Source organism: Mya arenaria, chromosome 8 (genome assembly GCF_026914265.1).
Source record: "Mya arenaria isolate MELC-2E11 chromosome 8, ASM2691426v1".
Lineage (NCBI taxonomy): Eukaryota > Metazoa > Mollusca > Bivalvia > Myida > Myidae > Mya > Mya arenaria.
Genome location: NC_069129.1, coordinates 9842790 through 9868802, shown reverse-complemented (window position 1 = coordinate 9868802; position 26013 = coordinate 9842790). Strand labels below are relative to the sequence as shown.

General features: G+C 37.4%; 1 protein-coding gene across 1 annotated transcript; it reads right to left on the bottom strand.

Annotated features, from left to right (window-relative positions):
• Positions 1 to 2761: 2761 nt before the first annotated feature.
• LOC128242063 (serine/threonine-protein kinase Nek4-like) lies at positions 2762 to 23014 on the bottom strand. Its single transcript, XM_052959097.1, has 13 exons — positions 22643 to 23014; positions 18291 to 18471; positions 17954 to 18036; positions 14188 to 14288; positions 12112 to 12208; positions 11331 to 11438; positions 9313 to 9456; positions 8003 to 8159; positions 6053 to 6141; positions 5868 to 5889; positions 5640 to 5682; positions 5339 to 5429; positions 2762 to 3370 (listed from the first exon to the last, which is right to left on the bottom strand). Exons 1-13 carry the CDS (start codon positions 22736 to 22738, stop codon positions 3275 to 3277), a joined length of 1308 nt encoding a protein of 435 aa, XP_052815057.1. The 5' UTR covers positions 22739 to 23014; the 3' UTR covers positions 2762 to 3274.
• Positions 23015 to 26013: the final 2999 nt, after the last annotated feature.

The window sequence follows — 26013 nt, the reverse complement described above, 5'->3', positions numbered from 1 at the left end:
GTGTATGATAAAGTTTTAAAAGGGTGTCGTCTGTATGCGGCCCTTACAATGACTATTTCAAATTACATTTCGAATTCAAACTTCGATACCTTTGAGAGAGAATGTGCCAAACCAGTTCCATCAATGTACAAGGCATGTGCCACAGGTGCTGAGTGCTGGGAAATGGGCTCAGACTGCATCGCAGCCGTGTGTCAATGCCCAGCTGGCAAGAGCTTTGACCCAGAGAGAAGCATGTGTGTCAATGGTAAGTGTAGTTATCCAAATATTATCCTGCTAATTTGGGAATAAAAGTAAAGATATTTGCTGCTTCTTTCCAATTGATTACCATTTACACCGGCATAAGGAAGGTTGATTGTATTGCTCCTACTGTCTATCAATCAATTGACTGCCAATGCTGTGTCTCAATCAAAACGCACATTTCCTATTCACTATCAACACATGTGGTGTATGTATCGTTCAATTTATTACAGTGTCTAAAGTTTAGAAGCGTATGCATGACAAGTATGAAATCTTTGTTACACTGTTTGGATTAACTTTTTAATATATTTTGAAACAATTACTGTATGTTCTGACTGCAGAGTGCTATCTATATTCAACCAACTTCGGTAAGTACGATGGCCAACGGCTGGAAAACTTCCCTGTCGAAAAGGAATACCCATATATAGACTTCCCTGGGCAGTGCCAGTTGTTGTGCGAATCCGAGGAAGCCATTGAATGTGCAAGTACAATGTACGACAAGGTGGCTAAGCGATGTATGCTATCGTCACAGCCACTAGGGGCTTTAGGAAGTAGTATCGTCGCTGACCCGTTGTTTTCTCTAACGCAAAGGGACTGCGAAGGGATGCATTCCCCAATAGAAAACGACCTTTGTTACTTGACAGTATGTCCACAGAGTAATAGCAGATGCAGAGATGGGCTATGCAAATGCACAGCTGGACTGAAATATGAACCTTTGTCAGAAGCATGCGTTGAGTGTAGGTATTTTTAACAGATAATACGTTTTAAGTATCAGTGTACCGTAACGCTTACGTTTACCTTTTAATACTCTGTATTGCATTTGAGCACATTTAAACATCAATCTTTTAAAGCTAGCGTCTTTCTTTCTGATAAAGAAAACTAACTGAAATTTGCTTGTATAATATGAAAATGTTGACACGATGTATCCTTTCTTTTCTTAGCCTGCACAAATGGAATCGGGCCCACCTTTCAGATCATAAAAGCTACGTACGTGCCAGCTCCAGATAAGACACTGGAACTGGTTCTAGTCAACCCAGAGGCTGAGTGCAAGGCCGCATGCATCAACGAAAAGACCTTTCTCTGTATGTATGCTGTCATGGACATTGTTGCGGATATTTGTTTGCTCTCTAGTCAAGATTTCCTTTCCGTACCTGCTGCCAACAGAGTGGTGGATCCCGCTTTTAGGGTTTTCATTAGAGACTGCCTCGCCCCTGTTCTTAATGAATGATAAATGCGTACTGTGGGTCGACGTAATGACTTACCGAATAAACGAATTCAGATAATTCATAAATTTATTATTTATTTTGTTGTGGTAAAGTTGAAACTAATATTAATTTTTTAAACATTACTTATAATTGAGTTAATTATTTACTAATATTTGATGAACAAAACCTGACTGTGAGCATAAAATATTACATAATTATACATACTGCTATTGTCTACTTTTCTGCTTATGAAATTACGAAGTTTGAGGTCAATATAGCACTAAAGAGTTGTCAATAAAACTATAAATAAAAACATCTACATAAACCTACAAATATCACATCTTACACTTTCGTTGGAAGTTTTGACAAAAAGGTCGTTAAGCATTTGTTATGCAAAGAATTGTTGTTCACTTGTCAAGATATAAGGATGATAAGTTTTCGATTTTTTGTAGACCTAGTTCTCAGCAGAATCAGACTCACACGAGCGCATTGAATAAACAATATTGATACGTATTTTACCTGTATATCATAGATATTTGTATAAAATCTGATGTTGCAAAAATAATCGAATGTGTAAATTATGTTATCCATATCACTCGTTCAACGTATAATACTGTATATTTTACTATTCTTATGTTTACGAAACGGTGAACTAGCAAATATTTAGGAATGCGCGGAGTTACTACATGTACTTACCCTTAGTACCGAAAACCTTTTATGCGTTATAAAAACAAAAACTTTAAGTTTAAAATATGTTTATTTTACATCGATTGTACAATATGTTATTTAAGGATTGAGCCACATTTTTTCTTAAGTTTATTCTGTATGAACGCAGTAGGGCACGCGAGCAAGTTCCGTGAATCGCGTTAGTATTTGTTCTTCTAGAAATGAAACCGACGAAATACGTTTGCATGAATGAATAGCTGATATTTGCAACGTCGTATATCATTGGTTTAATGCCGTCGCACTAATCCAACAGGAACGCATTATTGAAATAAATAATGACGTCATATTTCCTTGCGATATTGTGATACAATATAAACGTAAAGCTTTAGCTATACACATGACTAGGTGAATGTAAATATATCAACTTATATGCTAAGTCACTATCGTTTGCACGATTAAGTGCGAGAGTTTGGTATTGCGTTGTGGGAAAACCCTGAGAAACCGGGGGAAACCCGACTGTCCAGCTTTGAATCGACAACCAAACTCACAGGCGCCCAGGCCGAGATTCGAACATGGGTCGTCATGGTGAGAAACGAGCTAACCACTGCACTAACCGAATAACAAAATAGTTTTACATGTATATAAAAATAACGATGTTTTTACGTATTTTTAATCATCAAAGAATATATAAGCAGACGCCTGTCGTGTACTTTGTTTTGCACACTGAAGCGGTTCTTCATAAAGGCAGTTCATTTTAATTAATACGTTGTATGGTATGAATATATACTTAAACAATTTATTATAAGGACAACACCCAATACAAAAAAGGTGGAACAGAAAAAAGTACAATGTAGCATTGTTCACGATCATAATAAAAAGGGCCATGTTAAGGGATGGGGCCACGAATTGTTCAAACGGTCCTATTCCAAAACGCCACATAATTAGCAAAACTAGTACGTTGTCATAGAAGCTATGAAAAAATGCACGTCACATATGATCGCATGCATATGAATGAGAAGACTTAAGCAGTATAATAAATTATAATACAAAAAAACACAGAACATAAAAAGGATCATTTGCCACATTGCAAAAATGTCGTCGCTTAGAGTGTTCACGGTAGTCATGTACACAACTGATGCCAGTATTAAGGGCAGTGTTATTTTACTTCACGTTCGAATATTGTACGTAAAGTTCTTGTAATGAAGCAGTTGAACACCACACAAGCCGTACCGCTCGTGACCGAGGATTCTGATCAGCTTTTCCTGAAAAACGTTACAGAAGAATAATGAACATGCGTGTTGCAGTTTAAACATACACTACTTTGGGAAAGGACTTTCATAAGATTTTTACCATCTTCCAGTCCAATCCTATATTTTGATATTGGATATTTGACCTTGCAAAGTTTGTAAGTTTCTTTCAAAAATAAAATGTTTAAACCAAACATACATTTGAATTTTTGACGTTACTTAAGGATTGAATGTTTTAGTACTGCGAACTTTATAATTTTCGATGCAATGTCAAAATGTTTTCACACAAATGAACCACAATTCTGAAATATTTATCGCTCATATTTACAACCATTATTTGCAAAAATCTATTCGATAATCCAACTACAAAACTAAAATATACAGTTTCAAGAAATTTTACGTAGTATAAATTCGTCTGTTTTTATCTCTGCATGGTCAATACCGTCACTTGTTTCACCGACGTCACATTCATTATGCCACAAAAGCGTCATTTGACCATACAAAAGAGTTTTTTTAAATTAAGATCAGAGGAATTTCGAACGTTTTGCGTTCATGTGAATATGAATGCAATTTAAAGAAGATACGTTCATCTTTGTCGGCAAAATAGGAGTGTTAATACTATAGCCACATGTTTCCATAACTAAGAGTGTAGTTATAGATCATTATAGTGCATTTTGAGGAATTCATCTTAAAACTGCATCTATGTAACCCTAGTATGATTATAAGTCTTTTCCGAATTACAGTAAACGAGCTTACCTAGCTCTTAACCATTATAAGGCCAACGATTGTATAAAAAATACTTGCTTTTATGCTTTTTGTTCAAAGATCTTTTTATTTCACTGCTGTTATATTCAGATATTCAGATGTTCACTGCTCTTGCTTAGGCCTAAAAAAATATGTCTGTTTCGGGTAACCCGACCCTACCTATAAAAATGCGCCGACCCTTACTATTTTTTTCCGTTTCTGAGCAAAAAAATATTCGTTAGCGAATAGAGGGTTACGAAGTGCGGATAAATGCGAATTGGACGATCAGAATTATTGTTTATATGATAAAACAAAGTCAGGCAATGGCAGTAATGTAGGAAAGACTGCCATGTGCAAGGAAACACTCTGAACTTACGACAAATTTTGAAAAAAAAAAAAAAATCCCTACCAACCCTACCTAAAATTTTTGGGAAGGTTACTCTAAACAAACAATTTTTTGTTGGCCTTATAGGGATTTACGGGAACATTATACACCAAAGTTTTATTCGGGAAGACCAAGTATATTTAAATTTGTAAACCTCTTAAATACGACAAAAAAAGAATTATTACATAAATTAGCTATGTATGTGATAAAAGCAAATAAAGTGAGAAATGTTTAATCAACATTCCTGTGTGATATATATTGTATAGCTATGTATTTACGCACTCCCGCGACAATTGCGGTTTACCATTCTGTATGCTATGATCGTTATATTGTTATACATTCTATTGTCATGCATGTTTGAAAGCTGCTTATGCTTACATCGAAAAATAAACCTTATGTTATGTTGTAACGTGACGAACTCATATTCCCGTCTTGCTTATAAGTGAAAAACTCATTTTTGTAGTGTGCTTCTTTACTTTGAAGGCCATATTGAAAATTAGAAATGTGATACATTCGGTAAATAAAGCTGCTTTTTTTATTATTATTATTATTATTATTATTATTATTATTATTAATAATAATAATATAAATAATAATAATTATTATTAGAATTACTATTATTATTATTATTATTATTATTATTATTATTATGATCATGGTGGGTTACAATTATTTGAAATGACGTGACCAAAATGGCGTCACGTTGTTATGTTTTCCATGCGATCTTCCAATGAACGCCAATTAAGTCAACCTAATTTCATTGAAGCATAACAAAAACAGATTTTTTCATCTCAAACCGACATTCAACAAATATCCTTTATATTCAAATACGAGTTAAAAACAAATAATACAACCTCCAGGTCATCTTTATCAGCAACGCTGTCCAGTTCAGACACGGCTCGGTCAAAAAGAGCTCTGTCATTGTCCAACACACGCAGAATATACCTGTTAAAATCAATTGGTAATGTATTGCTCAAAACCAATATGCCGATAAAAAATGAAATGTAACTATCATAGCGACATTTCTATAGTCGAATTTGCTCACATGAGTTTGTAATTTACATATTTGTAGTTTGTGACTTTCAAAGTACGAAAATATGTATATAATTCAAAACTAGTTCGAATTTATTGTTGATATTTAAGAATTAATCTTACATCCTCAGCATTTCTACATGATGCTGCATCTGGTTTTTGCCGGCTGTAAAATGTGAAACAGATATCCTTTTTTATTGGTTTTATTTCTATTACAGTTCAAAAACTTGTTTAGAAAAACATTAAAGATCCAAATGTCTTAAATATTAATAGTTACAGAGAATACGACATCTTAAAAGCCTTAAAATAATGTAAAACTTCGACTGTTTAAACAAGATGAACACAACTCACCTGGTTTCAACGTATTATGGCCCTGAAATATTAAAAAGAAAATATGATAATGCTCATAGTCACGGTTTACAAAATTTGTACAGGCAATGAATTTGAAACGGATGTTTTAATATTGGAGGTCTTTACGCGTAGATGACTGAAGTATATTACATACTTATTCTATGAAAAAATAGTTAAAATGATACCATGCTAGAAAGTGTCCTCGTGACAAGGTCCATCACCGGATCCCCTGTCAGCTCTTCTTCCGGTTCCGCTTTGTCTCTAGGCTTCGCAACTAGAAACAAAACATGCAAACATATGATGAGATAGTGATGCTGTTTCCTTTTTTGACAAAAGAATGTTAGATAATAGGAAGGGCATGCCATGTGATTGATGTTGATGTTTACTCTGTGTTATATTGGGTGTGTGCGTTTTGTCGTCAGGCCCAATGGATGCAGTATCGATGTAATAAAATGTTGAATATATAAAAAATAAGACAATGTTGCGCCGGCTGTCGGGACCATATCGACAACACTACGGTAACTTCATAGGCTCTCGTGCAGCTAATAAATGTAAATAATACAAACGGCAAATCATGTCAACATTGCAGCGAAGGTTGTCAACATTGTATTTTTAATGTTTATAACATGTAAGCTAGATTAACATACTTGGAACAAGGTGCATATGTATGTTGTTGTTTTTATCAAGGGGTAAATAAGGAGTGTTTATGAGACCTAATGCAACCAGTAATGTATTTCTCTATTCGTAATTTAAAAAAGTCTTGCCCAAACATACAGTGTGGCTTCAAGACAGTTGCATAGTTCGTGTCATTCAAAAACCAACGCACTGATAGTGCTGAATGGCTTGAGCGATGATTCCTTTTATTTGATTTCAAAATAATTCATATGAATAAAAGCATGGCACTTATAGCAGTGCAGAAGGGATAAAACTACACAGAATTAATTATGTACTGTATATCTGAGTTCCCTCCCCTGTAGTATCTTATTTATATATTTGTTATGCAATATAGTTACAATGTGATCAAACCCAGAATTGCTAGTTTTCCTATTTGTAGCTTTTCTCTTACATATCCGTGTTTTATAAGTGTGTTTACTGTTTACATGCCCAAACTATTACACATTATTCCCTTCGAATAAACATTACTTTGTAAATCAAACTTTATTCCAGGTTTGTTTCTCAACCTTGTTTTGATTTAAATCTGGCGCATTCGAGTATGATTTTCAACTCCACATGGACTCAGTGTAATTTTGTGGTCTACTACACTACAAGTCTTGACCATAAGCTCAAGCCTAAAACACAGTCAGTATAGAGGTTGCGAAATACTGCATTAACATGCACCTTTACGTGTAGTTACATTTACATATGCATGTTGCAGCTGAGTTTAAAAGTCGTCTGCGAAATTTCATTTTAAACATGTATTTGTAGCCTAGATAAATAATTTTCCTCGTGCTACCGTACATGTCATTCTAAACCTGTACATAATAACGAATTATATAAAATGAAGCCCACACGTTCATGTACACATACCTCTATTTAGGTAATTGGTATAGAACCTATGGTAGACGGCAGGTAAAATATGGAAATAAGAGCGACATTGTCGTTTCATAATCAATACTAATTGAATCCTATCTGTGTGCGTTCATGCACTTATGCTCTATGGTTCAATGTATACATACTTATCATGTCACTTGTACACATATCGATCAAATAACAGGGTGCCGTGTAAATTAGGTTAGTTGACCACGTGATATTTATCTAAATTTATCTATTTATCTTTGTAATGCTATCACCTTGGCTATATATGTATTCAATTGATGTGAACAGTTTTGAGAACCTTTTTTGAACATTTTAACGCTGCATGTGTGAAAAAATACTAGATAAGTGGCTTTGACATAGTGGATATTATGATAGGACGCTTTTTTGGTGACCTGTATCGCGTCGAGCTCGGTGTTAAAACACGTATCCGTCGATGTGATCTTGAAAAGTCACGAAGCGCACTCTAACCTTGAGGTTTAAGTAAGTTGGGAAATTTAAGAGACGTATTAGGTACTGCATGAATAGATGCCCCCAATACGGCAAAAGCTTTCCTACAATTGTACAGGGTATCAATGCAGTACATTTATAACTGACGATACCTCGTGGTTTGGGCTTCAAGGGAGGTTTAGGCTGCGCTTGAGGTCTCTTTCTTCCGGCAACGGACATGTCTCCAATGGTCCGCAGGAAGTTGTTCAGGTTAAGACCACCTGCCTCGTAGTCTTTACTGCCGTAATCTCCCTGTGAGCGGAGGTTTGGCTGCAACAGGAAGTTAACAAAGTCTTTGTGCGATGATTGGTTGCCTTATATTTAAAAAACAGGACATTATATTATATTAGATAGCATCTACACTTTTGTTGGTAATTAATAATACAGAGCTTTTAAGTTTAAAGGCATAGTTTAAGCCTTTGATAAGTGCCCCCACCCCTTCCCCAATATATATACAGTACACAACCTCTGTGTATTGATTGATCTTAATGTTATTGCCTTGTGCCCTCTTATCAGATCTCCGATCTGAGAATCTTAATGTGCAGTTTTAGAGGTTTTATTATAGAAATGGACCCTAAGAGGTCTAGGCCTAGAGCCAACGAACAATTACACAGAAAGTTTGCCTCTACTGTGACAGCAGTGCAATTAGCAGGAGATACACGGCAGTGGGTTATCATACCAACATTCTTTAAACTAGGCCTTTAAAAAGTCTCTAGCCTCTATGGTTTTCGATGTTAACGATTGATTTTACAAAGTATGTTGTATAATCAACTCTCAAATTGCACTTCTCAAAATAATTAGTTAATTTTTAAAACTACGACATGAAAAACCTTTATTTACACCGCTTATATTTCATCTACGATATACTTTTGCTGTGCAATATAGAGCCAATCACACACCATTAAAATATCCACAATTCAGAAAAAAAACTGCCAAAATAATTTTTAAAACCTCTTCTTACTCCGTCTGGTCCTTTATTCAAAGAATTGGGTTGGTTATCTTTTGATTATAATTGTTATTATGTTGACAACAATCGTGTGAAAAATAATTGAGCAGAGGAAGAGAATGGTAAATGAAATCACCTTTGAAGATTGTTTAAAAAAAGACAGTTTTTGACAAATATTGGGGTTTTTTAAAGAAAAAAATGACTATTTTCATGCCTATTTCCTGTGTATTCGTTTATTGGCTCAGGGCCATTTAGGGTCCATTTCTATAATAAAACTTCCAAATTACACTACAGGATACTCAGATTGGAGATCTGATAAGAGAGATCAAGACGAGTATATTAAGATCAATAAACAGAGGTTGTGTACTTTACACAGTTGTTTTTTGCCTTTTTTTTCTTCTTTTTTTTTGGGGGGGGGGAGGGGTCACTTATAGAAGGCTTAAACTAGGCCTTTAACCCATTTATGCCAAATTATACCATGGGATCTGGTTTGCTGGCATCCTGGAATAACACATCTTTCATCATCTCCGCTGCCGATGGTCTGTCGTTTGGGTCTTTCTCCATCATCCGTGACAACAAAGCACAGAACTCCTTCCGATATCCTTTGGGCATTTCCGGTTTCTGGAAGAGGGAAGCGAGAGAATGCAAAATCACGATGGAAAACATGAATTATCAATAAGAAAGATTTAAGTACATGTAGTTACATTTAAAGTATCAAGGTTATTAAACATCACTCATTTCACAAATACATAATAAAATGAGCATGATAAAAAATCAGACTTTATGTAAAAATGTTGTCCAAAGCATTTCATGCATATACCTAGTGTAGGGAATATCTGACGAGTAAAAACTTGAAAACGTTAATGCTTGTGTTAATTTATGAAGTGTCGATAAATGGTCAAATTTAAAATACTACAAATAAAGTCAAATACACATGACAGGAAACTTGTTTATTTGATTAAACGCCTTATTTTATAAATATACTCAATGACGTTGTACACAGTAATGTATACTAGTACCAATATAAAATCAACATCAAAACAATTTCATAAAACACACAAAATAAACTTAAGGCAGGTATATGCGACATAAAACAAATAAAATGCAATTGTGTGAAAATAAAAAAGAAATAGTATTAAAGCCTAAAATCTAAGGCATTGATTTAGAAAAATCAAAATAAAATACCTGGTGTCCCTCCCTACCAAGAACCGAAAAAGTAGGAAGACACAAAATTACAATCTCATAACTATACTGCTCAAGATTATATGAAATAGTTCAACTTGAAACCACACCACTCCTTCGGAGCACGTCAAGTACCATTCCCTCTTGGAGAGCCATACCCCAAGCGTCACATACCACTCTGTGAGTACAGTGTGGCCCATTTTTAAAAGTATCATAGAATATCTTTTAAAATATTTATAAAGGGATTTGGTAACACTGTTTGAGAAATCGATTGTTATTAATGATTACGACACTACTGTGGCATCCAGTTTTATGCTAAGAATGCACCAAAAGAAAACATAATAAATACTTATGACATAATTTAATGATTTTTGCATAGACTATTATACTCCATGAGTTTATGGCCTTGGCTACTCTTGTGTTCGTTCCCTCACAGAACAGTAGCCTGTAGGCAATAAGTATTTGCATGCTACAAATGTACTTATTTAACGCTCATTCGGAACACCTCGGCCATTTTTCATCGAAAACAACCTCGGATGTATGCCTGTACATCAGTAAAAGTAGTTCGTAAAATTATAATATATAAATCAGTTGTAACGTTTTCACGAGTATTGTGTATTACTTAATTAACTGCATTTGAAGTGCCATTGAAGTGAATTATTGCATAAATCATTATGACTCCCAAAAGTAAATTCATAAAGTTTAACTGCTAAATTGAAATTACTACGCGATCTACTTGCAGCATAGTTAAATGTTATGATTTCTGGCATTGTGAACCCTACATAAACATGATCCGAAGTTGTTTTGAATGGAAAATGGTCGAGGTGTTCCGAACAATTAAACGCTGCCATTGACAATATGGTACAAAGAAGTCACTTGACACACCATCCTCGTCATCTAAATAAAACAGAACTCACGCTTAGTGTGTTTAATCTATTTACTTGCATAGAGGTGCAGTTATGCACCAGCCAATTTTAACCACGCCCCCCCCCCCCCAGGTCCGGGCTATAGCGCGGGGACTTTGACTTTCGATCCAGCCTATTCCAGGAGAAGTCTCCGCCATGCGGGAACAAACTACTGTTAAAATCCCCGGGGATATCCTAGGTCAGGCCCGCTCTCCGCTATCTTCGGCGCAAAAACAAAAACACTGCATTTACGCGGCACTCCGCAGGCCACCTGGAAGGTAAAAACACGGCCCATTTCACCCGTTATCCCTGGTATACCCCCGGACCTGGGGGAGAGCGTGGTTACAATTGACTGGTGCATTACTATCATACAGCCTTCGGTTTACTTTACCATCGACATTTCCATACCTCACCGCGTGTGACCTTGAAAATTAGCATAGGAAGGAAGAGGGCATCAAACGGCTTCTCCAGCGTGGCCAATTCGTAGATAAGAACCGCTAGGGACCAAATGTCAGTCTGAAAGCAATTGCTACAACGTCACTTCCGGTTATTTGTTTTATCGACATTGTAATGTGATAAGTTTCTACGAAAAGTGTGCATAGTTTATTTAAAATGAATATACTATAAATGTCTTGCTTAAAAATACTTTTAATGATAAACGAAATAAGATGAAATAAGATGTATATTTAGTGGGTTACAAATAATTTGAATACAACTGGCATTTAAATCAACAGGCCACTGAATAAATATTTAGAACATTGTTGAGGTCGGGAACTCTAAATCAACTTGTGATGGCTGTCTGCTGCAATATAACATTACAGAACAGAACAGATCATCAAAGCCCATGTGGCGGAATATCACGCAATAATTATGATGCTTACGAATAACGGATTAACCCACTGGTACCTGATTTTCAAACTAATATTTAAAAAAAAAATCAAAAAAATCTTGTAATTTCAAACTTAAAATTATAATGCAAAAATGTTCAAAAAATATAGAAAAAGTATTTTTTTCATAAATATGCTTTTTATTTATTTAACGTGAGAATGTTTTGACAGAACAAAGTACAAAGAATCAATATTTTTACACATTTTTTGGTAAATTTAAGTATAGAATTTTAAGATGTTCTTTAGATTTAAAAAAAATTAAAATAATTCGAGTTTGAAAATCCGGTGCCAGTGGGATTTACCTTGGAATTGTATCTGATTCCCATGAATATCTCGGGGCTCATGTAATGGTAGGTGCCCACTTGTGTCTGAGCCATTGCGGCGGGTGACTCCAGTATCCTAAATTAAACAATCAGAAAACTGTCAAACATGTTATTAAGCTCATTTGGTTTAGACCAGTATTCAAATCAAATTTCCCTGATAAGTTTCAAATGTATTGCACTGTTGTCTTGTAAGACCATGCTGCCGTTTATGTGTGTATAAAGAAGTTTGGTTCGATTTAGTTCGTTAATTATAAACGCTGAATACAAACGTTACATTCGGAACACCTCGGCCATTTTCCATCGAAAACAACATTGGATGTATATGGACGGTTTACAATATCAGAAATCTTTACATTTAACTACGCTGCAAGTAGATCGCATATTAACATTAATTAAGCAGATATACTTAATGACTATACTCTTATTTTTAATACACTTTACTGGCAATCAATTGAAAATTGTGTAATGCAAAATACACGTTAAAACACTACAATTAATTTATACTAATATTCAAGATTTTACGAACTACATCTACTGATGTACCGGCATACATCCGACGCTTTTTCGTTGGAAAATGGCCGAGGTGTTCCAAATGCATTCATCTATTTACGATATTTCATGGCACTTGACACATGGAATACATATTTTAAAATCGACAATACACAAACTACGCTCTTCATAGCGATTAGACACATTTTCGCAGGCGTAAACAAGAGATATGATCGAGCATAATGATATTTTCAACCATATTAAAATGATGCGTTTGTAGTTTGAAATTAATCATTTTTTGGTTATGTCAATTATATCAACAAACATATTTAACATAGTCATGGCTACTCGATAATCACCAACTAAACATTGAATATTTTATAATGATTTCGCAAAATTAAGATTTTTTTATTGGGACCTTTAAAGGGACTCAACGCTTTTCAACAAAAGGTCTAAAGTTTAAATACTCCCTCAGCATATGTTCGAGTTCTTGTAGGCGAGCGGTTATGTTGTCATTTTTTTTTTAATCTTAATGGGTTCGCTCCCCATTTAAACTAGTTCTTAAAAACAAAACAAAAACACTTTAATTGTATTGTAAAGTAATTCAATTGCATAAGTTCTATTATCAACAATCCTACGGCAAACTATAGTTATATCAATCGATATTCGTTAATTATGATGTTAATATCACACAATAAATATTATATTTTACTGCCTAAATCAAAATAGATATTGTCTTAACTGGCCGATAAATTAACTAGAAACATCAAAAATATAATTACTATTAAAAGATGCAGTTCCAAAAAGGCGATCGTTCTATGCGTTCTTTGATAAAATGGTTCTACTGTATTAAATGGGGCCCCGAAGTCATGCATCTGCGACAAAACACCAAACCCATACCTTAATCGGGCTTTAAAGATGCACTCTTACTCCCAAATAAGTTAATTTATCACAATAAATCCATTTGTTTTAATATACAAAAAAGGATGAATAAATGTCGAAATCAATCGTTTCTATAAAGGATTTCGAGTTAAATTTAAAAGAAAGGTGCAGAAAACATGGTATTTTTACCTTACCAGATGATAATAGATCACAGTAAATCTTTTAGCGCTCACCAGTCATTTAATGCTTTTGCGTATTAAGCTACTAAATACACGCTTACAATCATGTTATTAGTAATGAATATTTTCCATAAATGCATTATTTAGTTAGTAGTTAAAGGTGTAATAGTCAAAGTTGATGTTTGTTATACATGTGTTTATGTAATTATTTTGAATAAGAGACTCACTTTAATTATTACGTTAACATCACAATAAATATTATGTTTTATTGCCTAAATAAAAATAAATATTGTCTTAACTGGCCGATCAAGTAACTAGAAACGAAATAAATATAGTTACTATTTCAAGATACAGTGATAAGAAAAAGCGATCGTTCGATGCGTTCTTGATAAAATGATGCCTCTGTGTAAAATGGGGGCCCGAAAGTACGCATTTGCAAAAGACAAAAAACATATCGGGCGCTAAACAGAGATGGTTAACTTTAATTACATGTGTAAACATGTACCTTGCGACGCCAAAGTCTCCCAGTTTACAGTTCATGTTCTTGTCGAGAAATACATTGGCCACCTTCAAATCTCGATGTATGATGTTCTTACTGTGCATGTACTGCAATAGTAATAAATAAAAAATGAGATGATGAAACATTGTTTTCATATTGAACAGAGGAAAACAGAAGTTTATCAACAAGCCATATTTTTTCGTCCTTAGAAATGAAAGTTGATTCAAAGGTCATATCAGTGTTAACTAGCGCACACTGCTTCGACCTGCCCCTCTCTCTTAACGTCGCCCAACCCCTCTCAATAAACGTTAACAACATCATCTCGCCTAACGTCGATCACCCCCTTTCATCTAACGTCGACAACCCCTCTGAACTAACGTCAACCATACCCTTTCCATAAAGGTCAACAACCCCTCTAAACTAACGTTAATCACCACCTCTGCAGTAACGTCGACCACCCCCTCACTCCTAACGTCGACCAACCCTTTCACCTAACGTCGACCAACCCTTCACCCCTAACGTCGACCATCCCTCTCCCCTAGCGACGACCACCCCCTCACCCCTAACGTCGACCAACCCCGCATCCCTAAAGCCGACCATCCCTCTCCCCTAGCGTTGATCACCCCATATCCCCTAACGTCGATCATCCCTCTCTCCTAACGTCGACCATCACTCAACCCCTACGTCGACCATCCCTCTCCCCTAGTGTCGACCATCCCCTTATCACTAACGTCGACAATCCACTCACCCCTAATGTCGCCCATCCTTCTTTGCTAACGTGGACCACCCCTCACCCCTAACGTCGACCATCCCTCAACCCTTACGTCGACCATCCCTCTCCACTAACGTCGACCATCCCTCTCCCCTAACGTCGACCATCCCTCTCACCTAACGTCCACCATCCCTCTCTACTAACGTCGACCATCCCTCTCCGCTTACGTCGACCATCCCTCTCCCCTAACTTCGACCACCCCATCTTCCCTAATGTCGACCATCCCTCTCCACTAACGTCGACCATCCCTCTCCCCTAACGTCGACCATTCCTCTCCGCTAACGTCGACCATCCCTCTCCCCTAACGTTGACCACCCCATCTTCCCTAACGTGGACCATCCCTCTTCGCTAACGTCGACCATCCCTCTTCCCTAGCGTCAACCACCCAATCTTCCCTAACGTCGATCATCCCCTTGTCCTAACCTTGACCACCCCCTCAAAACAAACGTCGACCACCCCCTCTCCCCTAACGTCAACCATCCCCTCGCCCCTAACGTCGACCATCCTTCTCCGCTAACGTCGACCATCCCTCTCCCCTTACGTCGACCATCCCTCTCCCCAAACGTCGATCACCCCCTCACCCCTAACGTCGACCATCCCCTTACCCGCAACGTCGACCATCCCTTATCCCTAACGTCGACCACCCCCTCAACCCTTACGTCGACCACCCCTTCACCCCTAACGTTCACCATCCCTCAACCCTAACGTCGACCATCCCTCGGCCCCAACGTCGACCACCCCCCTTACCTCTAACGTCGACCATCCCTCTCCCCTAACGTCGACCACCCCATCTTCCCTTACGTCGATCATCCCCTTGCCCAAACCTTGACCACCCCCTAAGAACAATCGTCGACCACCCCCTCTCTTCTAACGTTGAACAACCCCTCTGAACTAACGTTAAACAACCCCTCTGAACTAACGTCAAACGACCCCTCTTAATCAACGTTGACCACGACTCACCCCTATAGACGACCACCGCCTCGCCCCTAACGTCGACCAACGCCTCTCCCCTAACGTTTACCACCTCACTCCTCTAACGTCAACAACAACCTATGAACTAACGTTTTCCACACCCTCTGAACTTACGTCGACCATCTACTTCAAAATAACGTCAACTACACCCTCTGAACTAACGTCAACTACACCCTCTCAATTAATTAACGTCAACTACACCCTCTCCTCCAACATCAACAACAACCTCTAAACTAACGCTAACCACACTCTCTGAACTTAAGTCAACCACCGCCTCTGAACTTACTTCAACCACCCCCTCTGAACTAACGTCAACCACCCCCTCTAAACTAACGTCAACCACCTCCTCTAAACTTAAGTCAACCACCTCCTCTGAACTAACGTCAACCACCCCCTCTGAACTAACGTCAACCACCTCCTCTGAACTAACGTCAACTACACCCTCTCAATTAATAAACGTCAACTACACCCTCTCCTCCAACATCTACAACACCCTCTAAACTAATGTCAACCACACTCTCTGAACCACCTCCTCTGAACTAACGTCAACAACCCCCTCTGAACTAACGTCAACCACCTCCTCTACACTAACGTCAACCACCTCCTTTAAACTTAAGTCAACCACCTCCTCTGAACTAACGTCAACCACCCCCTCTAAACTAACGTCAACCACCCCCTCTGAACTTACGTCAACCTGCCCCTCTGAACTAACGTCAACCACCTCCTCTGAACTAACGTCAATCACCCCTCTGAACTAACGTCAACCACCCCCTCTAAACTAACGTCAACCACCTCCTCTAAACTTAAGTCAACCACCTCAACCACGTCCCTCTGAACTAACGTCAACCACCTCCTCTGAACTAACGTCAACCACCCCCTCTAAACTAACGTCAACAATCCTCTGACCTCTAACGTCAACCACCGCCCTAAACTAACGTCAACAATCCCCTCTGAACTTACGTCAACCATTCCCTCTCCCTTAACGTCGACCACCTCCTCATCCCTATTGTCGACCAACACCTCTCCCTTCACTTCGACCACACACTTCCTCCTAAACAAGTGCATGGGAAAGTTCCGTCAACCACCTCCTCTGAACTAACGTCAACTACACCCTCTCAATTAATAAACGTCAACTACACCGTCTCCTCCAACATCTACAACACCCTCTAAACTAACGTTAACCACACTCTCTGAACTTAAGTCAACCACCTCCTCTGAACTAACGTCAACAACCCCCTCTGAACTAACGTCAACCACCTCCTCTACACTAACGTCAACCACCTCCTCTAAACTTAAGTCAACCACCTCCTCTGAACTAACGTCAACCACCCCCTCTAAATTAACGTCAACCACCCCCTCTGAACTTACGTCAACCACCCCCTCTGAACTAACGTCAACCACCTCCTCTGAACTAACGTCAACCACCCACTCTAAACTAACGTCAACCACCTCCTCTAAACTTAAGTCAACCACCTCAACCACCCCGTCTGAACTAACGTCAACCACCTCCTCTGCACTAACGTCAACCACCCCCTCTAAACTAACGTCAACAATCCTCTGACCTCTAACGTCAACCACCGCCCTAAACTAACGTCAACAATCCCCTCTGAACTTACGTCAACCATTCCCTCTCCCTTAACGTCGACCACCTCCTCACCCCTATTGTCGACCAACCCCTCTCCCTTCACTTCGACCACACACTTCCTCCTAAACAAGTGCATGAGAAAGTTATGTCAATATGCTTGTAACATTTGCATATAAAACCGAATGAATCATTTAGACAAAAAAAAACAACAACAATTAATCTGTGACCTACGTTTGGAGCCTATTTTCGGTGGGGGGAGTGGGTACAACCTCCGTTGAGCCTCTGGCTACACCTTCTTAATAGTCAAATACTGGTTTTCCCTTGCTATCATTTGTAACAATAGTAAAATCATTTGAAACAAAATTGCTATAAAATATACTGTCCACATACTTTATGGATACACCTAAGAGATGGATGACAGAATTACGTCGGGATTGGTTTACCTCAATAGCACTAGTGAGTTGTTTGAACCATTCAATGAGCCGCAACTCTTCTAGTTTCGTTCCGTGTTGTTTCTCAATATAATCTACGGAAACACAAACAAACAACTGAAATGCTTAAAAAATATGAAAAACATTGCTCTCAATCTATGTCTTACCTAGAAGATAAGTAATTGCCTTTATACGTAGTATAACATAATTACCTTTAAATATGTTCTACGTTAAGATACAATGGTGACACAATTGAAATTCATGTACGCTAAATTAAATTTAAAAAAAATAAATAACTTATGCGCTGGATACTGTTAAAACCATAGCTACAAAAGATCAATGGTTCTACCCGAGAGATCCCCGTTGGAACAGAACTCTGTGACAATGCATAAACATCCGTCTTGCGGGAAGGCTTCAACGTAAGCCAGTATGTTCTCGTGGTTGAGATCCGAGAGCAATTTGATCTCCTGTAGCGCTAGCGTCACTTCCTCCGGTTCCATCTTTCCGATCTGCATAATTTTCATCGCGTACTGAAATGGAGACAATGAACTACAGTCGAATCCCATTGCCTCGATATCCCAGGGACCGGCAAAAATACTTCGAGCCTCGCGTATATCGAGCCATCGATAATGCTTACCCAAAGTTAATTATAATTGGTCCTTTTCATCCAGTTCGAGCCAACGAAGAAATCGAGCCAAGCGATAACGAGCCAGCGGGTTTTGACTGTATAGTATTACCAGAGAGGCCCCATTTGGAAAGGGTGTGTTGATGAAGGAGCTGAGGGAGGTTAAATCTCCTGTATGAATAGCTTTAACAGCGCTCTTCAAAATTCAGCTACATGTTCTTCCAAAAAACATATTTTTTCCCATTTTTGTTTCAAAATCATGTCAACATTGTTTGTAATGATGTTGTAGTGGGGTTTTACTTGTGAGCTCAATATCGTACTGAAACAATAGAAAATAACTCTTTGTTGGGATACATATGTAAGAAAGCTTGGATGGTTCCCTAATCCCGTAGAGGTAGCTCAATTTTGTATGCATGCACTTTAATAACGGAAGAGTTCGGAGAGAACCATAAGCTCTCTCTTTCCGATTTGCATAAATCCCATCGCCCAGTGAAACACTAGTCAATAAGACGGTGAGGTTCCCGTTAGAACAGGGTGTACACAGGTTAACTGGACCACCGTGGGACACTGCTTACATTCATTCAGTAACAAATCTTCTGGACGCCGATTATATGCTGGATGTTGATTTTGATTGAATAGTTCATTATCTCAATCATCACCGGCTATTCATAAGGTCATTGTTATCCCCATAGTAGTTTATAGTACGGGCTAGAGGGACGGTACGTCGTGATACGGTGAATATCAAAATATGGCATTTCGTTCGGTACGCAGGCTCGTTAAAGATTATTTTTTTACGATTTTTTTGTTAATCCAATGAGAAATATTTGGTGCTTAATGGGTGGCAAATTATCGTTACCGCATACATAAATATCGTTGCATGGGCTATCTGGCTAGAAATTATACTCTTCTGGTTCTTTATCTTATAGGCGATACAAGTCTACTTTCTGATAGGTTTATATTTCTCGATAATAAAACCAATCAGGAATCGTACATTCACATGTATGTTTATTTGTTGTGGACTGATTATTTTAAACAGACATAAAGAAAAGATTCATATTTATGCTAACATAGAGGTAGGACAGGTTAATTATTGGATTAAATACTGTATTGATTCTAGACATTATGAATAATTAAACTTGTAAAAACAAATTAATACCAACCCTGGGCACCCTTCCAACAAACAAGGATTATGTTTGCTTCATTGTCGAACTTGAAAACGATATATAAGGGCGTTTTTTTTTGGTAATAAACTATTTTTGGATTTATTCGGTTTCACAAGATGTGTATTAATTGTAACAGTTTCAATGAAAACCAGTTTGTTTTAGAAAAACAAGAAACTGTTTTTAAACTACCGAACCCCCTCTGGATTATAGGTTATAAAACAATTTCGCTTTTTGTACAACAAACAATGAAACTAGTTCTTCTTTTAATTTGAAACTGTTACAACAAACACACGCTTCATGAAACTGATATTAATCCAAAACTAGTTTAGTTTAAACTTATTTAAACAACGACTGTGAAACAAGTTATTTCGACTTATATTAATCACTCTCGTTGGTACGATGTCGAGCGAGAGTGTGGGGGAAACCGGAGTACCCGGACGAAACCCGCTTGTCCTGTGACCACAAACCAAACACACACGCGCCCGGGCCGGGGATCGAACCCGGGTCGCCTAATAGGTGAGGAGCGAGTGCGCTATACTGGACAACCAAAACTAGTTTATTACCAACAAAAAATCCACAAGCATAATAAAGAATCATGATTTAAAAACGGAAACGCGACCCAGGAAACTGACGCATTAATCAGCATGTGTTGATAATTGTACAGCTTAAAGGGGCTGTACTCCGTATGATAAAATAGCGAAAAAAGAAAAGAAAATTGTCGAAAACTGACATAGACATGGCATCGATGTTTACAAGGCATTGAAACTTACTAACTGAAGTACCACATAGTTTACAATTTATTCAAGTTTAGCAGTTATTTCGTATTTTTCCATTAAAAAATGATTACTGGGTATCTCTACCAGGTAGAATTCATTCCTTATGCGTGATTGGCTAGTTGGTGTTATCACGTTATATTACCGAGGTAGGTGTATAGCTTAATTATGTCACCCAATTAAAGTAAGCCGTCGTAGATCAGTGGATACGACACTGGACTGTAATTTTGGCGACACGCGTTCGAACCCGGTTTCTGACACATTTTTTTTTAACAATTTGGTACTTTTTTCACAATTATGATATCAAAGCGTACGACATTCTATTAGATAATTGTCCTGAGATTCTTTACAGAAAAAACACACACTTTTTTGGTGCCAATCTGGTGTACAGTCCCTTTAAATCGTATATCGCTAACAGTAGTAAGACCTTGAATAAGTGGTAACGCTTTCTTCTCAATTCTGTCTGAAATACCTTTGTTTGTATGTCTAACTCGTTTATATATCTCTTCATTGTATTACTTGCTCTGACATACTGTTAATTCTCACGTGTCAGGCTTATGTGAATTAATTGCTAGATTGTCATCCCCACCCGCCCCCTCTTTATTCCAACGCCTCTTCAATTTTATTGACTCAAATGGAAATGTTAAACTAGGGTCTGCAACAATTCAATTTAATAGTTTATTAGCACAACCATTCAAGTTCATCGCCTTTACTTCTGACGGTTACATATTATTTACATACATGAGAAGAGCATGATAATATGATGACACAGATTAAGAACACTATAAGATATTGCCCATTCAAGTATAAAAAGTAATTATTAACGTGAAATTTCTTGAACAGTGGCGTACATTAATCCTTTACTGAACAATATCTACTAACGAAAGACTTTGTCAAACATGTAACAAACTTGGTGACGGATTTCATTTTTTATTTGAATGCCTTAATTTTGATAATGAACTAAAACAATTTATTAGACCATATTTTTACAGACATCCAAACAGTTATAAACTCGAACAATTGTTTAATAATGCTACTAAAAAGGATTTCTTAAATCTGTGCAAAATTACAAATGTTGTTCTCAGACAAAATAGGTAAGCGCGGTATGATGTAATATATGTTATCATTTTTGTTTACATTTCCAGCTATATCTAGTATTGATCCGTAGGTTAATTCTCCAACACATATACCACAATATTGTTGTATTCTTCTTGTTTTTTTTTCTTGATGTTATTTTTTTGTTGCTTACTAAAGAGTGAATCTCCCATTGTTTTAAAATATTATAATGACAAGAATATATCATAAGTATAGAATATGCTCTTTAACTTCTTATAAGTATCGCATCTAAATGTTTATGTTAAAGATTATGAAAGTTAATGTTATCACCAATATCTTATCATGTTATAACTGATTTGAGTCTGTTTGTTTATTTGAGATTATCAAGGTCTGCCCGCACCAATTGGCTGCATTATAGCTTGACCCCGCCGTGACGCCAACACGACTTTAATTGTGTTTAAAATGCCATATGAGATAGAAGTGACAGCAATTCGCAGTCAAATCCAGACATTGGTAGACTTGAAGAAACAGAGTGAGATACAAGAGATCCGGGTGCGATACCCTAGCTCTTTGCGAAGAGACCTCATGGTTCTTGGGATACAACTTTCCTGGGTTGAACCAGTACTGAGTACATCACTATTCCAAACACTACTCTTTTAATGCCGAGCGCCAGGCAAGGGAGCTACTTATAATAGCTTTTAACGTCTTTCGGTATGACGCGGCCCGGGATCAAACCCACGACCTCCCGCCCCGTAGGCGGACGCCTTAACCACAAGGCCACGGAAACGGTTTGATTTGAGCCTCTATATTTCATTGACTTTTATATGCACCTCGATGTTTTCATGTTGTACATGAACTTTAGAGAATACAAGTACTGACTTGACTTATTTGCGCAGTGGTCCGGAATATCGCAATTAATTTAAATTGGCCTAATTTAAATTAATACTGTTTAAACCAATCGTATACATGTAAACTGAAGTTATTTAAGTATCGATGTAAGCATTAACGATATGGTTGTGGTAGTCGAAACCGAAAGTTGATGAAAATACAAACTCTATTTTACGATAATTATTATAGGAAGTACCTCTTGTGAAGGATCATTCTTGTCTTCAATCAGGAATACCTTCCCAAATGCCCCCTCTCCAAGCAACTTGCCAATCTTGAATTTGGCATCCGACATATTTCCTTAATTGTCTAAAATCGCTGGCTGGTGAAACAAAAGATTTGTCTTTATACTTCCGCCTTTGGTCTTTTTGTTAATTAAAAGCAAAAATCAGCGCGTTTCTTGTTAACCGATTTTTCTTTCCTGTTTTTTTTTATGACGTATCTAATTAATACTGGTCACCGTTTGATTACCATATACGTAGATAAATCATCACTTTCATTTCTTAATACTTCCATGAGGCAGTACAATCCCACATTCATGTTTTGTCGAAATAAGCCACTTTAGTTAACCAGGAAGTAAATTAATACCGAAAGAAGAAGTTCAATATATGATCGAGCTTTCATGCATACGTTTATGATTTCATATTCACATTAAGATTTAAATACGTCAAAAAAGAATATACTTTACTATTTTTATTATTGTTGTTATTGTTGTTGTTGTTATTGTTGTTGTTGTTATTATTATTATTATTATTATTATTATTATTATTATTATTATTATTATTTCGATGAAGTAGTAGTAGTAGTAGTAGTAGTAGTAGTAGTAGTAGTAGTAGTAGTAGTAGTAGTGGTGGTGGTGGTGGTGGTGGTGGTGGTGGTGGTGGTAGTAGACTAGTAGTAGTAGCAGTAGTAGTAGTAGTAGTGGTGGTGGTGGTAGTAGACTAGTAGTAGTAGTAGTAGTAGTAGTAGTAGTAGTAGTAGTAGTAGTAATAGTAGTAGCAGTAGTAGCAGTAGTAGCAGAAGAAGTAGTAGTAGCAGTAGTAGCAGTAGTAGCAGTAGTAGCAGTAGTAGTAGCAGTAGCAGCAGCAGCAGCAGTAGCAGTAGCAGTAGCAGTAGCAGTGGCAGTGGCAGTGGTAGTGGTAGTGGTAGTGGTTGTGGTGGTGGTGGTGGTTGTAGTGGTAGTAGTAGTAGTAGTAGTAGTAGTAGTAGTGGTAGTGGTAGTGGTGGTGGTGGTGGTGGTGGTGGTAGTGGCAGTGGCAGTGGCAGTGGCAGTGGTGGTAGTGGTAGTGGTAGTAGCAGTTGTGGTGGTGGTGGTGGTGGTGGTGGAAGTGTCAGTAGTAGTAGTGGTGGTGGTGGTAGTGGTTGTAGCGGTAGTGGTGAAAGTTGTTGTAGTTGTAGTAATAGTGGCAGTGGTGGTGATGATGATGGTGAAAGTTATTGTGCTGGCCTATGCGTCGGTGGTGGTGCTGGTAGTTGTTAGTTGTAGTGGTAATGGTGGAAGTAAAAGCAGCGGTAGTGGTTGTGGTGGTGTGTATGTTTGGGCCTGAAGGTTACACACTACTTATTAATTTCTCTTTACATTTCAAGGCAACTATGCTACATTTCAGATTGGAAAAATACATTTTTTGTGGTCAACTGAACAAAGCAATGCGACGACACCAGGTTTATACTGTGAAATGATGACAGTTGGCACATTTAAGTTTGGGTATCTTAATACAAGTAGTGACCTTCACCTTGTTTCTACCAACACCAAATGAGATCTACGTTTGCAGCATTCAAAATTTAAACGCTGCGCATCAATCTTAACAAGATTATTTTCCCAAGTGTGTATTCATTGAACGTAATACAAATTTAGCGTAGCTTTCTTTAGCCTTAGTTTGATATAAATACATGATATTCTTAGCTCGATACTCGAAAAAACAACAACAAATGTTCTCTTTGTATTCATTGTATTTGACTGAACTATAGTTTGAGTCTAAAGTTCATTGTTGTTTGGGCCCTTGACTTGCCTAAACAGAGTTGTTGTTTTTTAATTTTCGACTTCTGGGCTTGTCCCTGTATCTTTCATTGTTTTATTAATAACTGTTTATCAAAAGCAACATAGTCCCTGATCTTATCGATCCCAATTACCAATGCATGTCTTCGCATATACGTTGTAGAATCGTTATTCCTTATAAAACTGTTTTGAACGAACAAAAATACTGCTTTAGTGACAACCATTTTGACCCTAGTAGCCCTTAATTCAATCCGTAAGAATGACTTACCACAAGCTTTCCACACAACAAGTTTCATCAAGTTATTATTAACTCAAAATATTCAATCATAACACATTTTCTAATTTAAGTAACAGGGAACTTGACCTTTACCACTTTAGCCCAAGCCATGTCTTCACATAAACTACCTGCACACCAAGTTTCATCACTATCCATCAAACATAAAAAGTAAGAGAATAGTAAAACCTTGAACTTCCTGACCCCAAAAGCAATCCCGATGCTACCTCTATATATAATCTACCTATACGTCAAATGTCCTCACTTTCTATTAAGGTAATCTTAAAAAATGGGGGGGAAACATTTTGAGAAACAGTGACCTTGACTTTGACCCGGCGAAAAACAATGCAAAGGTAGGCGTAATTGTGAGCTTGCTAAGTGCCTAGTTTCATTCATTTACGTCGATACTAACTAATTTATCGAGTGAAACCACCATGAGACACCCTTATGTGTCACTCATAAATTTAGTCAGTGAGCGGAAGCCTTCATATGGCACCGGTTTATGTCACTCTAAGTGAGCAGGAACAGTTTTTCAGTACCAGTGACCTCACAACCCCGAAAATACGAGGGTTGATCCAGAAATACGTGGACGTTTTTAATAATTCAAATATCATTGCACATAAAACTTAGAAAATTCACACACAAAACATATAACATATCCAATATAATTCCTGCAATTTTCAGAGCAATACATAATTTTCGCTGAATTACAATCTATTAACGACTTTTAAACGGAAATGACGCCAGAAATTTGAACAGTATATTAGAATGAAGTCAGCGTAATATGTGACGTAATTTGGCGGAATTTCATAGAAAAACGTGGAAGAAAAGCATGTTGTAAGAGATACATAAAACGTTTGTGAACGTACATTTTAGGCGGCGCGCCGACCGTGCGTTTCTGTTATTTTAAAACCCGTAATTTTTCAATGCTCATTATATTTTCAGACCTAAAATTCACACCGTCTATGTAGAAAACTTTAAATAAGATATTCATGAATTTTTAAATGATTTGGACGAAAAATATAGAAAATATGTAAGAAGTCCACGTAATTCTGGATCAACCCTCGTACAATCCAAAGGCACGTCTCTACTTCAGCTTGATTCATTGATACATACCTGCGTAGCTAGATGCATCAAAATGCACCACTCCTATCACACGTTCATACGTAAGCCGAAACAAACTGATTGACAACCGGACGTCAGACCGCCCGACCACCCGCAAAACGGCATTCTCAGTCTAATAACTCAGTATTCGTTGAAAACCTGGTTAAAGTACACCTTGCAAATATATAAAACTAAA